This window comes from Labeo rohita, chromosome 6 (assembly GCF_022985175.1).
Source record: "Labeo rohita strain BAU-BD-2019 chromosome 6, IGBB_LRoh.1.0, whole genome shotgun sequence".
NCBI lineage: Eukaryota > Metazoa > Chordata > Actinopteri > Cypriniformes > Cyprinidae > Labeo > Labeo rohita.
The window spans coordinates 35,594,158-35,609,041 of NC_066874.1; the positions used below are offsets into that span (position 1 = coordinate 35,594,158).

At 40.0% G+C, this 14,884-nt stretch overlaps 2 protein-coding genes across 3 annotated transcripts in view; both read left to right on the forward strand.

Moving 5' to 3' along the window:
• aamp (angio-associated, migratory cell protein) overlaps positions 1 to 7,426 on the forward strand; it is a 52,868-nt gene extending 45,442 nt beyond the window's left edge. The window contains exons 1-11 of one of the 2 annotated variants that reach the window (XM_051112886.1): positions 456 to 822; positions 1,064 to 1,195; positions 1,278 to 1,397; positions 1,488 to 1,627; positions 1,710 to 1,854; positions 1,935 to 2,018; positions 2,727 to 2,842; positions 3,271 to 3,365; positions 3,813 to 3,903; positions 4,010 to 4,164; positions 6,511 to 7,426. In XM_051112886.1, the coding sequence (XP_050968843.1) occupies positions 729 to 822; positions 1,064 to 1,195; positions 1,278 to 1,397; positions 1,488 to 1,627; positions 1,710 to 1,854; positions 1,935 to 2,018; positions 2,727 to 2,842; positions 3,271 to 3,365; positions 3,813 to 3,903; positions 4,010 to 4,164; positions 6,511 to 6,586 (1,248 nt within the window). In that variant the 5' untranslated portion in view covers positions 456 to 728 and the 3' untranslated portion in view covers positions 6,587 to 7,426. Of the gene's footprint in view, positions 1 to 455; positions 823 to 1,063; positions 1,196 to 1,277; positions 1,398 to 1,487; positions 1,628 to 1,709; positions 1,855 to 1,934; positions 2,019 to 2,726; positions 2,843 to 3,270; positions 3,366 to 3,812; positions 3,904 to 4,009; positions 4,165 to 6,510 lie in introns of those variants that run through there. The other variant, XM_051112887.1, reaches the window with a different exon arrangement.
• A 117-nt stretch (positions 7,427 to 7,543) lies between these two features.
• Positions 7,544 to 11,583, forward strand: LOC127167063 (G-protein coupled bile acid receptor 1). The gene is made up of 2 exons (XM_051112888.1): positions 7,544 to 9,068; positions 9,837 to 11,583. Exon 2 carries the CDS (start codon positions 9,883 to 9,885, stop codon positions 10,909 to 10,911), a length of 1,029 nt encoding a protein of 342 aa, XP_050968845.1. The 5' UTR covers positions 7,544 to 9,068; positions 9,837 to 9,882; the 3' UTR covers positions 10,912 to 11,583.
• The last annotated feature ends 3,301 nt before the right edge of the window (positions 11,584 to 14,884 follow it).

Genomic DNA, 14,884 nt, shown 5'->3' on the forward strand with positions numbered 1-14,884 from the left:
TCAGAACAACCAACAGAATTATGGTTTTATGTGCCTTCAAATGTACTGATTAGGGTTCGGGTCATTCATTCATCTGAATACTAAACATTGAACTAAGCAGCACATGAGCGTTGACAGCACTGTAAAAACGTCACTGGTCAAAAGGTACTTGCATTTATTTTTAATCTTTAAAAAAAAAGAACAAAAGGAGAATGTGTGCTCATGATGATAGTTTTTACATTAAGTTTTACAATTTCACATTTCTTTTTCGTACATACACAGACCAATATAAATCACAAATCTTCCATACAGACTGATAAACTCAAAGCATTTCAGCTCGAATGTGTGATTTGTGTTTGCATAACTAGCGCCATCTAGTGCCACAGGCAGTAATTGAGCGGAGAGGTTGGGGCCGGAAGTCCCGCCTTTTAACAGTTTTCCGTTGAGGCAAAGCAATGGACGCGATTGGCTGACGCGCTATCCGTCACCGTTTTCTTCACGTCATACGTCAGCGTGAGCTGTCTGGGTGAGCACGTGAAATACATGAGCATATTAAAACGCGTTACAGTAGCGCTATTATTTAGCGAACAGTGAATTTGACGAAACGTTGTTATAGATCTGTGACAAAATCGCGAATCAGGGTCAGAATCTAGAAGCGCCATTCAGCCGAGGTCAAGCGGAAAGAGCTCGTGACAAAACTTTAACGTTACCAGGACTTTAATGAATAAAGTCCGTGAATAAATATATCGATGATGGATAATCCCGAGGAAGATTCGCTGAACCTGCACGAAGATGAAGAAATCATCGAGGTTATTGATCTTAATGACACAGAACAGACCGCAGGTGTGTGTGTGTTTATCACTGAATGTTTACATTGTGTGTGTGTGTGTGTTTTAGGGTTAACCTATACAGTGAGGACCAAATGTCTCCACGAGGAATACAGAGAGCAAACATACTAAAATGTTTTATTTTATATATGTAGATATTAATCAAAAAACGAAACGTTTTTGCGATTTTTGGTTTGTGGATGGGATGGACCACAAATATAGATAAAATATTAAAAACCATCCATGTGTTTCTTTAGACGATCTGGCGGAGGAGCTGGAGGATGTAGACTTTGCTGACGCTGGAAATGCGGACGATGACGGATGGGAGACGGAGGATGAGATGGAGTCTGAGCAGGATGACAGCGAACTCACCTTCTCCAAACACACAGGTGACACTTCAGACGCTTCGGCATCTGTGTGGAAGGCTTCAGCTTTCATGAGCTCTTTCTCAATGTCGTGTTCGATTTGCAGGTTCTGTCTTTTGCGTTGGTTTGGACCCAGCGACCAACAGTCTCGCCGTTACCGGCGGACAGGACGACAGGGCGTACGTGTGGAGCGTGTCTGATGGAGACGTGCTGTTCGAGTGCACTGGTTTGTCCACGCCGCTTCTCCGTCTGTCAGCGTTCATTTATACGGTCTGTGTCCATCAGCACAAACCTGCTTCTTTCTGATTCACGTCAGGTCACAAGGATTCTGTCACGTGCGCTGCGTTCAGCGGCGACTCAAAGCTGGTGGTGTCTGGAGATATGAGTGGTCTCATTAAGGTCTGGAAGGTGGAGAGCAAGGAGGAAATCTGGTCTTTTGAAGTTGGAGACCTGGAAGTAAGTTTGAAGCGCGTCGCCGGCGCTCTGCTTGGATTGCACGTGTGTTGGCCGCGGTTAAAGCGTGTGTCTCGCACTGCAGTGGCTGGAGTGGCACCCCTGCGCCCCGGTACTGCTGGCCGGCACGGCGGATGGGAACGTCTGGATGTGGAAGGTCCCGAGCGGAGAGTGCAAGACGTTTCAAGGGCCCAACTGCCAGGCAACCAGAGGGAAGATCCTTCCTGACGGTGAGAGCTGAGACTATCAGACGTCTTTGAGTTACTGACTGTCTGTCGGTCTGCGTTCTAAGTGTCTGTCTGTTGTACAGGAAAGAGAGCAATCGTGGGCTATGAGGATGGAAGTTTACGTTTGTGGGACTTAAAACAGGGCAATGCCATTTATGTCATCAAAGGTAATTCGTACTCCACGATTCACTCGCTTCCCTCCGAGGGTCACTGGCGTTGTTTGGGGTCTGGGGGTAGTTTACATGAAGATTAAAGTTCTTCCATTATTTACTCACCCTTGTGTTGTTTCCAACCTGTATAGCACAAACGGTTAGGGATGTTTCTGTTTTTTTTGTTTTTTTTCTTCCCTAATGTGTGCTTTGTCCTTTGTAGTCACTGGGGTCCAATGTAGTTTTCTATCATGTGTGCGAAAGCAAAATAACATCTTTTGTGTCATACAGGTTTGGAACCAGGGTAAAGCTCCTGCTGTCAGTTAAGTGTCCAGACCTTTGAGATGTTTTGATCACAGTAGTCACAGTTAGGGGTGGACGCTTACCGTGACGTTGTAGTGCTGTGCCATCACTTGATCTTTTGCATTAATTTTTAAATCTTGTTCACACAGTGCGTGAGTGGCTTATTGCTCTTGGATGGTCAAATACACACACTTGTATCAAAAAACACTTTTTGGGGAGCGTTCGTGTAAACAATCAATTATGTTCTCCTTTTTTGTGGTATCCAAATTGGTAGTGCGAATTATGAAACGTCAATTTCAAGAGAAAATAAGACTGAAAAAAAAATTCACTTTATTACATTGAGTTGTTGATCCTAAATTTTTTGGGGTTTGGGTCATTAGAAAGGTTTGTCCAGAACAGATTGTAGCCGTGTTGTTTTTTCAGGTCATGATGGTCATCAGGGAGCCCTGACCTCTTTGATGTGCAATAAAGAGGGAACGCTGGTTCTGACGGGGTCAGTGGATGGTCAGGCTAAACTCATCAACACAAGCACAGGAAAGGTGAGTAGAGTTACAGCGCAGCTGACATCGCTGTTTTTACTTGTGATTTTTTTTATTTTTTATTTTTTTATTTAATGAAGCAGGTGAGCCTGTGACTGGTGTTTCTTAGTGCCATCAGTCGCAGACGTGTTTCAGCAGAGCGTTTCTCTGACAGCTGTTGCTGCAGTAGTGTAATAAAACAAGACTTTTTCTTTATGGAGTTTGTTAAATTCATGCTACACTTCAAATGCTTTATCATTTCTGGGCCTGAAGTGAGATCTGGGTGTTTCCAGCAGCACTGTGAGGATTGTCTGCTTACAGTTTAGTTGTAATTTCAAAGCACGGGACATTAATGTGATCTGATGTAGATCATCATTTGAACACCATCATAGAACTTCATGTGTGATGCTTGGAATGTGATTGATTGATTGATTGATTTGTTTCTTTAGGTGTTATGCTCATTTTCCAGTGAAAGCAGTGAAGCAAAAGACTCTATGCAGGAGCAGGATTCCAACTCTGTAGAATCTGTGGGATTTTGTAATGTGTAAGTAAAGCAAATAGTCTATTAATATAATGTATAAAAAAAAATGATTAATACAAATCATTTTCATTAAGGCAGCAGTATTTAGTAGCCCTAACCCTAAGCATTTGGAAAATGCACTTTGTAAGCCAGTCATCTGCTGGTGGATCTGCTGTAAAACTACCTCCATGTTTTCAATCTGAGTTCATCCACTAACCTCAATGAATTGCATCCAGTACAGTCACAGCAATGTAGAATAACTGTAGAATAACTAATGTGGCCTGTGCTGCAGCCTGTAATCACCAGTTACTCTGTGTTCGTTCTATTAGACCAAAGGAGAACATTCACCAAAATGAGCCTCAAACATTAACACTGTTTTTCCTGTGTGTTATCATAAAGTTTTTTTTTTTTTTAAAAATAGAATCTGTATTGTATAAAGCACTATATAAAGCAAGGTGACTTAACTTTCAGGTTGCCCCTAGTTGCTGTTGCATATCTGGACGGCACTCTGGCCATTTATGATATGAATTCACAGAGCCTCAGACATCGGTGTAAACATGAGGTAAAAACTGAGAATCCATTTAAATACGGCACGAAAATGTCTTGCCTCCTATCATCTGTGTGTTGTTGAAGTGTTTGATAAGCGTGTGTGTGTGTGTGTTTGTCAGGTGGGTGTAGTCCACCTGCAGTGGGAGGAGGCGTCTGCTGTCGTCTCCACCTGTAACCTGGCTGGTGTCATCACTCTGTGGGACGCGAGATCAGGGGTCATGATGTCAGAATACCGCGGCCACTCGGCTGAGATCCTTGACTTTGTGCTGAACAGGTTAGTCTGTTAAATCGGGCGGTTGTTCAGTTCTGTAGCACGGGCTGTCAGTGTTGTTAATGTCTGTGGGATGAAGTTGATGAAGAATTGCTGAACAGAGTGATCAGTCATATAAACTATGGCTGTCAAAGTCAATGCATCGATACTAAACTAAAGGTTTTGCACTGTCAGCAGTTTAACATGGTTAACACGTTTACCTGTGTGTGTGTGTGTGTGTGTGTGTGTGTGTGTGTGTGTGTATATATATATATATATATATATATATATATATATATGGAATAATAATTCTACTATTCCAGTAGCCAAATCTCAAACTGAATGCCACAGTGTTAAATGTGCAGTGTTGGACAAGGAGAACAATAGAGGAGGAGATCCTTTATGGCTATTTTGAATTAAACTCTAAATAGTTTTTTTTTTTTTTAACAAAAAGCACACTTTTTAGAGAAAAATTCTATCTATCATCAAAGCTGAACATCGGTTACAAGAGAGAAACACTGTCATTTGTACAAACATTAAAACCATTGGAGAACAGTGGCAAAACATCTTTGTTGCACATGAAAAGCTGGGGACACGCTACACGTCTAGTTGAAACGTTCTAAAGCTAAACTCAACACATGTAAGGACTGTTTCCGTCGACTGGAGCAAATTCTAGTTTTTGACAGTCAGAGACGAGCACAAACCGAGACAGTCCACTACACAACACACTTAATAACTGGTGCTTTTTTCTGCATTAAGTCCTATGTTTCTCTTTTTTTTTTAATTAGTTTTTTTTCGTGTCTGCTCAATTTCTAGTGCTATTTTAAAATGTTTAGTCATGCTATAATATATTCATTATCTTATGTATATCAAAAGGGATTAAAAATTAATTGGTTCTGATTAAAAACGGTAGGCTATTTTTTTTGGTTTCAGTTTAAGAGTTACTGATCAGAATGAAATAAAACATTACTGATCCATTTATTCAGGAACAAAAGTCATAAGCTGCTATTTGTGTATTTTTCATTATATTAGTCTACAGCAAACGTTAATGTTCCCAATGGCGCTGTCAACACTGCACTCCCACAGCTGCCAGAAGGACTACAGCGAAATTCAAGGCATTATAATTTTCTTATCCATTTGACACAAAACTATTATATGTAATTAAACTGTGTATAAAAAATAATTTTATTATGTGACATATTTGTGGTTTTTCAAAAGAAATATTTTAATGTAAAATTTGTGTTGGAAAAATAGGTATTCGTTATGTTTGTATATTTGTTGTGAAGACAATTGGTTATGAAGAATAGCTTATAAGTTGTTTTAAATATTCCTTATAACAAATTTCAAGAAAAAGTTAAGTTAAAATGAAAGAATAAAAAGAAATTCTTGATAATATCTTTAAAAACGAGAGGAATCACTGGCATAATTTAGGCTAACCCTAACCCTTAATTTGTGTTCCAAAGATGAACGAAGGTCTTAAGGGTTTGGCACAACATGAGGGTGAATCATTAATGACAGAATTTCCCCTTAACGAAACCTCCATTTGCGCATGAACTTGTTTGTCTATGCTTACTTCCAGTATATAGCTCTTGGATTTATGTTTTATTTGTGGGCTTATTCTTATTATTTGCTGTTGTTGTTGTTTTGTTTTTTGTTTGTTTGTTTTGTTTTTCAATCAAGATCTTTCAAGACAAGTGAGGCAAGACTTGTGATCATGACACGACTCTGATGTGCCTTTAAGTACACCATTAACAACTACTTGTTCGCTTTGGTTCTGTGTGCACTGCATATAATTTCTGTCAGTGCATTTGTCACTACCTTGATGTTTTTCGAGTCAGTTTGGTTGTAGAATGTGGTCGTCACTCCTGTAAATGACAGATCGGTGTGTGTACAGAACACACTTCAGCACTAAATGATGAACTGACAACCGAATTTGGCTGCAGTGTGTGTGTGGCCGTAAAGTCAGTGTTAGTTATTTTATAACTGTTTACTTTGACATTGTTTTCTGTGTTTTGATTGGCTGGAACCTGTAACAAGTGGAGAATTGAACAGAGCTTTCAACTCTTCCTCCATTATTGTCATACACACAAGATCACCTAAATCTGCTTTGCTTTCATTCTTTCAAGAGGAAGGTTCACTCAAACATGTCAAATCTGTCATAATTTGCTCAACCTAATGTCATATCAAACTTTCAGTCATCATAAGAACGCAAATGAATATTTTTGTCCATAAATTCAAATTAAAGGATGAACCTGCTTAGTTGTCCTGATGTGTTCTGTCTCTCTTGTGGGTAAATATTCATTTGTGCAGTATCTTTCTCATACGTGGGCATGTTGGTCCGTGTTCACAGTCAGTGTGTTGTGTTCACAGAGACGCGTCAGTCGCCGTCACCGCCGGAGGAGACCATAAAGCCAAAGTGTTCTGCCTGCAGAGACCCGACCGGTAGAGCGAAGTCTTTAGCTGGACCTGTCAGACTTCAGCAACTGTAATACCTCCTCACTGACAAACAGTCAGCTTTAAACTTCAGCTTTTTTACAGTTTTAACAGAGCTGTGCTATTTTTGTCACGATTGTGTAAGTCTGATTGTTCTTGTCTTTTGCTTAAGCTACATACAGCTGTAATTTTGAGACGTGTCACATGCATTATATGGGCAAAAGTATGTGGCCTTTCTCTGTTCAAGTGATTTTAATGAAGAAAGATCTCAGTGCTTCACAACAACAGTGACATTCTCGAGAAATGTGTGCTTCAAACTTTGTTGCAGCGCTCTCCTGCAGAAGTGAAAAACGACCTTCCGCAAACTCTGAAGCATACAAATGTCACTGTCACTAAGATTTTTCCTCACAAAAATGATAGAAATAATTTACACCCATTAATCCAAAGCCAATGTCCACACTTGTTTGGCCATGCAGAGAATATAAAATTCAGTTCCCAAAAGTTTTCACATTCACTCATACGTTGAGATTTCTGGATGTTTCCGTTGGATGGTCAGATTAAAGATCTTCCCTGTTGTTGTGTTTATGTGTCTGTTTGCTGGTTAAGGAACAGCTTTTGTCATTCTTCTCCCACCATTAGCTGTAAATCATTAGCAGTGACACAAATTCGCAACTGCCTGTGGACTGTCCTGGCAAAAGTTCAGTGCTGAACGGATGGCCATACATTCTGTTGTGTTTAATCAATGTCATGTTGAAACAACATGAGTGCCGTCAACCTTAATTTTTTTCCTTTGTAACACGTAACAAGAATGTTTGAAATGGCATGTGTGAATAAACACACCGGTGATATTAAATCAGCTGAGATGTTGAATATTTGCTTGTGAATCTGCTCCAGGGGCTCATCACAATACTCGTGGCCTTTGCGCTTAACTACCTGACGGCTACCATGACGTATATCCATCAAATTCAGGGTCGGAAATTAACGGGGACTTGGGGCAAAAATGCCACCGAGATAACACAATTAAAATAAAGAGACAAAAAATGCCCCTTCACAAATAAACTAAATGTATTACGGCTGAATGCTGAATTAGAGGTGTTTAGAAGAAAACAAAGCTTTATTCAGTGCACTTCTTGCTGACTCAGTTCTGCAAAACAAAAGTCTAGACCGTTTCTGTGAGTACAAGCAGAGTTTTTTTGAGAACGCTTGCTTCAGTCCCATCGCTGACTCTGACCTTAGTTAAAGTGGGCATGAAGAACGCAAATGTATGTAGAAGTTTTGATTACCTGATGGGACACAAATATTGTGTGGTACAAATGCAAGTAAAGTTTGAACACAGCTTTGTTTACAAGTTTTGACTGAAACTTCTAAGTGTCTGTAACAGATGACAATTTAATTGTGGTGCTTGTAATTAATTGATTACAAAGCAGTAGCAAGCATTTTATAAAATGCACATACCTCTGCACCAATAAAATTTGCACCACTATTTACAACCAAATCATATGCAATATCTATATATCTAAACTGAAAAGCTGTTCTTGATATTGCACGGTTTTGGGTCACATGACATCCTGAACATGATTGAAGGGACACGTTTCGGCCTCAAATACACACTAAATTGCTATTAGAGAAAGTGTGGATGTAGTGTGCGTTATTAAGGGCACTGAGTTTTGACAGTTACCAGACCTGGGACAGTCTTATGTACTTTGTGTCATGTGCTCAGACTTTCAAGTGGACAAGACTGCAAATGTGGGTATAGGTACAGACCCCCAGTTCTGCAGATGTGTGACCTGAAAGTGCAGCTCTCTTATTTCCTGCTAGTTGAATTTCTGATACTACATGTATTTACATGTACTGGTCAATTAAACTATATTAGACACTCCAGTGTATTCATTTAGTTACAGCAACTGGGACTGCTGAACTCCAGGGTAATACTTCAGCTAAAGAATAATAATAATGATATTGTTGTGACACACACCTCACTAAACTCCAACCTGACCGCACTGGTGACCCTATTTTGTTTTCAGTTTTAAGAAAGCAGTGATGTCTCCATTGCAGGCATTTATTGAGCTGTGTGTCTTTCTACACACTCTAGCTTTTAGTAGTTACGCACATCTCTGACATCCCTCCTGACTCGGTCAAAGGTCTCACCTGGTCTGTATTGTCCTCCTCCTTGATCTGTCATGCGTACATGCATTAGCAGTGCATGTCGTAGGTTTGCAGGGGTGTTGCTCAGAGTTTTACGAGCTACGTTCCCCCTGGACTCGCCCCTGTTCACTTTCTCTGCTTGACAAGCGACTTTGTCTCTTTCCAGCTGTTGAGGATCTTACCATGTAGAGCTCTGATGAAAAACCAGGCTTATAATGGACTGTGCTTTTGCCTTTGGTGGTTTGCTAGACTGCAAACTTTTCTTATCTTGTGCTAAACAACTCCACATGACCTTATAGTGATGAAGACCTGAGAGGCTTAATCTTCACTTAAAGCCAAGCTGACAAAAGGTGGGTTTTCTTTCTCACTTTTCATTTGGTCTATGAATAATGTTTTATTCCCAGCATTCATAAAGAAAGTGTTGAATTTATGGTCAGGATGTCTTCGTTCATGACTGTTATAAACGTGGCAAATGGCCCATTTACGAGCAAAAGGTATTTTAGCATCGGCTTTTATTTGTTGTATGTCGATGTTGGCATTAAACATTTGTAATGGACATTTTATAGACTAAAAGTTTTAGACCTTTTTGGATCACACATCCCTAGAATTGAATTGATAAACCCTCATATTAGCAGGATTAGGGTATCATCATATTTCTGAAAATCGTTAAATGTGCCATTTCCAGCAGACGCAGGAACGCAGTTATCTCTGGCGACAAAATCCAGATACATGAATCAAATCTGCACATACGACGAACCAAATTAGCCAGAAAGGAAATATTCTGGTCAGAAGATCTCCTTTTTTATTTATCAGCAGCATATAAAGAACAGGCCCGGTTGCCACAAGCCGTGTTAGTATCCTGTGACATGAATGAAGTGTTCCCTTTTTTATGAAGTGTATTTGAGGGCCAATGTGGCAATAACACCAGCTGTCATCATATAGTGCCTTAGGGAGGAAACAAAAATAAAATAAGCACTAAAACCTTTCGGAGGAAGGGGAAGTATTTTATATGTTGACAGAATATAAGTAGTAATATAGATTGTTGTGTCATTGTTCAGTGAAATGTGTTGATTTTATTAATATCCAATCAACGATATGTCACCCTCTTCCTCACGCAGGGTTAGCTCGTTTTAGAATGGACGCTCTGTGCGGAAGTTTGCGGTAATGGCTGTGGTGATGCGAAACAACTCTGGGAGCAACGTGGAGGCCCAGCTAATCTATGCGATCACGCTGCCCGTCTCCTGCGCCATAATCCTGATCAACCTGCTCATAATCCTGGGCATCACCTGCAGTCGTCAGCTTCACAACTCGCAGAACTACTTCTTCCTAAGCCTGCTGGTGGCTGACTTGTGCACAGGCGTGGCGCTTCCCTTCATCCCCTGGATGGGCTTAAACCGCCCTCTCAGCTTCTCGTCCTGCCTGCTGGTGCACATCTTTCCCAACTTTCTGTTCCTGGCCTTTCTCTTTAACCTGGTGCTGGTGCACTACGAACGCTATCGGAGTATCGTAAGTCCCCTTCAGCGCGGACAGCTCTGGCTGCATCGGCGATTTGCGCTGCCGCTGCTGGCGGTGTGGACGCTGCCGCTGCTGTTTGCCCTGTTGCCTGCTTTCGGTTGGAACAACAAGGCTATTCATGACCGGAATGACTGCTGTCCAATAACCAACAGCACGGCACATTCCAACTGCGTAGCGCTGTCTGGTGAGCGTTGCTGTACGTACCGCAGCGTCTTTCCGAATGCCTTCATCTATTTGGAAGTATACGGTCTGCTGGCACCCGCCATCCTTTCCATCGCTGCCATGACGTGCCGGGTGCTGTGGATCACACGAGAACAGCTGAGGGACATCCAGCGTCTGCAGCGTGCCGTAGCGAATCGGGAATGCAGGCGGAGAATGGAAATGCGTTACGCTTGCTGCGTGGCAGCGGTTTCCCTCGCCTTCCTGGCCTGCTGGGTGCCCTACATCGTTTACACCCATGTAGGCATGGAGTTTTTGCTCAGACGGGGAGGAAGGAGCAATCGCACTGGCCACATCGTGCTGTCCTGTGTTGGCATCGGGGGCACTGCTGTCGTGCCCCTGCTTTTGGGACTCGCCAACAGGGAGTACACAGATCCGGTCAAGAAACTGTTCCGCAAACTGCGGCACCGCTGCAGAAATGCAAGTGTGCAAATGGACACTAGCCTTCGATTTAGCTGATGTGACTGACTTTCGATAAAGTTTATTTTTATGGTATTCAGCTAAAGATAACTGAGCTAGGTTTTAATATAATCTTTTCCAGGGAATACTGGTACTGAATTTTAGGAAAAGCTTTAAGTAATCTTTGTTCAGTGAGAGTATTTGTGTAGACTCATGAAGCAACCCTCATCTACAGTAGACAAGGAGACTTTATGTACACATGCCCATTTGAGTCTGTGTGAAAAACAAAGATTCTGGAAGTTTTAAAATAAAATGGTTTAGACATAATATACCCTAAGACGAAATCAGCATATATTTAGGAACAAATTCTTGACTGAACCGGCTTTACTGAGGCTCTCTTTAGCTGCTCATCAGATTTTGTTTTTTTAATGCCCTGACATTCTATAGCAGATTTTTTTTTCTGTAATTCACAGTTGTTCTGTTTTAAGGCAGCAGAGCAGTTACATTCTGTTCCTTGCGTTTTATTTTCTTCCAAAATATTTACCAACAGTAACTGTAATTAAATAAAGTGTCTCATTCTTGAGCATTGTTCCATTTTCCCAAATTAGGTCAAGGAGGTCTTGAGGCAACAATGATCTGAGGTAAATTTGTCAGTTCAGAATAGATATGTATGCTTTCATCTGTCATCTATTTTATATCTGACTTTTAAAACCTGTTTTCAGGAGCATTGTAAATAAACCAGTAGTGCAGCATAAACCATGAAACATTTTGTTTTTGGAGTCAACTTTGTAAATTAATTTGTAACTGTTGAATAATTCTCCCTTGAGAAACGTGAGCGGATCTCTATTATTTCCACTTCATTCCGATATATTATGCCAATGTAATATAACTCTCTAATGTGGTGTATTGTACTAAATCTCGAGACATACCTTCCTCCCATGCTGACATTCTTCCTAATTTCAGAATATGATTACACTTTCATATATGGAAGTATTTTTGTTTGCTGCAAGAGAGAGGATTCTTTGACCTGAAAGAATGAGGAATGTTTTTTTTAGATTTTTGAAATCTGAGCAAAAGATAACTAATTTACATTAGAGTGACAGTGACGAAAAACAGCAGTGTAGTAAAGCAAGATAAACTGTGGAAGAAACATTTTCGGAGGGTAATACTTTGATTCAATTTTGTGCAAAAGAAGAATGGATTCTTTGCTGTGGTAAGTAATTTAATTTAAAATGACCTTTTCTTACCATACTTTAAAAAGCTGTTACCTTAATACCATGCATATTAGTGAGAGTTATGGTGAGGATAAAGCATCACGTTACCACTTTATGTTGTTTGGGTGCATTGTTTCTAACAGCAGGAGCTAAAAGTGGTGGCTCTTTTAAATATTCTTTGTTATTTTTGTTACTAAAGATTTTAGTATTATCTCAGTTATTTTGCACCTTTTTTTTCAGGTGGCATGGTAATGCAGTTTGGTTTAACCCTCAAGGCTTAATTTTTTTGCAGAAAACTGAAGATAGGCCTTCAGTTTTCTGTGAGTAAATATGATCCTCATTTCGAATCTGGAAAACACCTGTTTATTTCTTGTGTTGAGTTATATTTTGTTTTGTGTAGTAACCAGTAACTGCCAAAAATTGCAGTTACACAAATATTAAAACATGAAAAATGTTTACACATGTAAACCCCACATAAAGCACTTTCTCAGATGAGTTTGGTCCACTTTAAAAGGGTCTGAATCCAACTTTGAAGTTCTGATCTTTCATGTATGACTTCCAAACATCTGGTGTATGCTTTTTACATCACACATGATCAAGTGTTGTACACTAAAAAATAAAAAACACAATTTGTTGAGTCAGCTTAAAATAATTTGTTACCCTGCTGCCTTAAAATTTTAAGTTCAGTCAACTAAAATAGGTTTAGTCAACTTGAAATGTTAAGTTGTACTAAGTAACAACTTAGATATTTGTGTTTGCTGAACAGATGGGTAAGTAACCCAGCTGCCTTAAAATTTTACGTTGATTCAACTCAAATATCTAAGTTGTCACATAATTTAACATTTCAAGTTGAATAAATTTTTTTTTGAGTTGACTGAACTTAAAATTTTAAGGCAGCCAGGTTACAAATTATTTTAAGTTGACTCAACAAATTGTTTTTTACAGTGTAGTCTCTCTGAACACATTCAGCTGACCATGAAATCGTAAGGGTTCATTTGACGCATACGCACTAAGATCTTTTTGTGATTCCACTAGAGTAGTTCTTAAAATTAACAACCCAACTGAATATTGGGATGGACCAATTCATGCAGCAAATTTCAGGCGTATATCCAGATAACGCATACAGACGACACATGGTCGTCTCTCTCTCTCCACATGGATGGAGAGAGGGACGCCCTGTGTTCTGTGTATCGCTGTCAGTATGTTGAGCATTCCAGCGCGTCCCTGCTGCGATATCGGCCTTACATGGAACGCTGGACTGCTTTTATGTAATTCTTACCTGTAATGGCTCATAGTCTAGGGAATTAAACACAGAGAATCCACTCACTATTCAACCGTTCCCTTTTTTGTTCAAAATAAAACTGCAACGCTTCATTAGCGCAAAGATCTCCGATCGAAACGTTGCTGTCTTATTACAGAAAATAAAGGGAATGGTTGGATAGTGTGTAGATTGTCCTTGTTCAGTTATATGTTTTCTGTTTTGGTCTGTTTTGTATTCACCCCCCCACCACCAATAATAGTAATCATCAATTCATATTTCGATTTTGCTTTATTTTCTTAATTGTCCATTTTTGGGCTCAGTCCAGCCTTAGTTGTGCTGGTCTCAGACACACTGTATATTTAATTGTTTTGTAACTGGCCAAATGCATCCAATATGCCATTTCAGGTGTGCTTGGAGCTGTTTGACAGCTGTTTAACCTTCCCAAGTCAAGGCCCCTAATTCAGCAGCATTTTTAATTAGGAATATCGTTCGAAGTGGGGTTTCAGGCTCGTCTGGTCAGGTCATTTTTTTGTTTGTGTTTTGTATATCTGTTCAGGGATCCCTGGCAGTAATGTCACAGATTCGCAGGATCATGTGTCACAATTAGGAATGTTGTGATTGTGAAATGTTGTTCTGCAGTTGTGATTATCAATTTAGGTTCGTCCCAATTGCTGTACTTATGCACTGTTCGAGGAACGTTGAATGTTTGCTCCAACCGTAATAAAACACTTCTGAACAAGCTAATCAAGGTCTTGCAGGCATGCAAGGTTTTATTAGGGTTGGAACTCTGCAGGACTGCAGCTCTCCAGGACATGAGTTCGCCACCCCAGCACTATTCTATGATATTCTGTAGTAAAAATAGTGTGAGTAGTGTATTCACACAGAAAATTCCATCAAGAAAAATAAGACTTTAAATACCTAGATGATGCACTTGTTTTAACTGAAGAAGTAGAGTGTGGAACCTAACCCCTGAACCAGCTAATCAAGGTGTTCAGGGCTACTTGTCAATTACATGCAGGTTTATTGGACCAAGGCTGAACCTGAAGTCTGCAGGAAGATAGCGCATAGCATATAATACGTCATATTGGACATGGTCTTTGACTTTTTCTTCGACTTCTACTTCTCGTGTTTTTCTATGTCTTCTGCCTCTTCGACTTCTTCTATGGCTTCTGCCTCTTTTCAAGGAACTGTACAGGCCATGAACACAAAAGTACATCTACACATAACAAGCATCCCAGACATTATAATAATAAATACAATGTACGAAACAAACAGCAGTGACCTGCAGCTCTGGTGTACAGAAGGAAATGTTTCCAAGCCAAGCACACATCCATGCCAATAGCTGTCCAAGAGCACTGACAATATTGAGATTAATAGAAGCCAGTTAGATGTAAGCGAAGTCTTACAGCATTCACCTTTAAAATATCTCAAATAGAATTTTAAGTATTACAATAATTACAAGTGTTTTACTTTAGTTGTGATTATGTCTGACATACTGTTGTTTTTGGAACCCAGTGATTTGTATTATCATTACTTAAAAGCTGCCTTCATCATGTGG

Bases quoted from the DNA above. Each gene is read 5' to 3' on its own strand.
- LOC127167063 (XM_051112888.1), top strand. From the start codon at position 9,883: ATGGCTGTGGTGATGCGAAACAACTCTGGGAGCAACGTGGAGGCCCAG.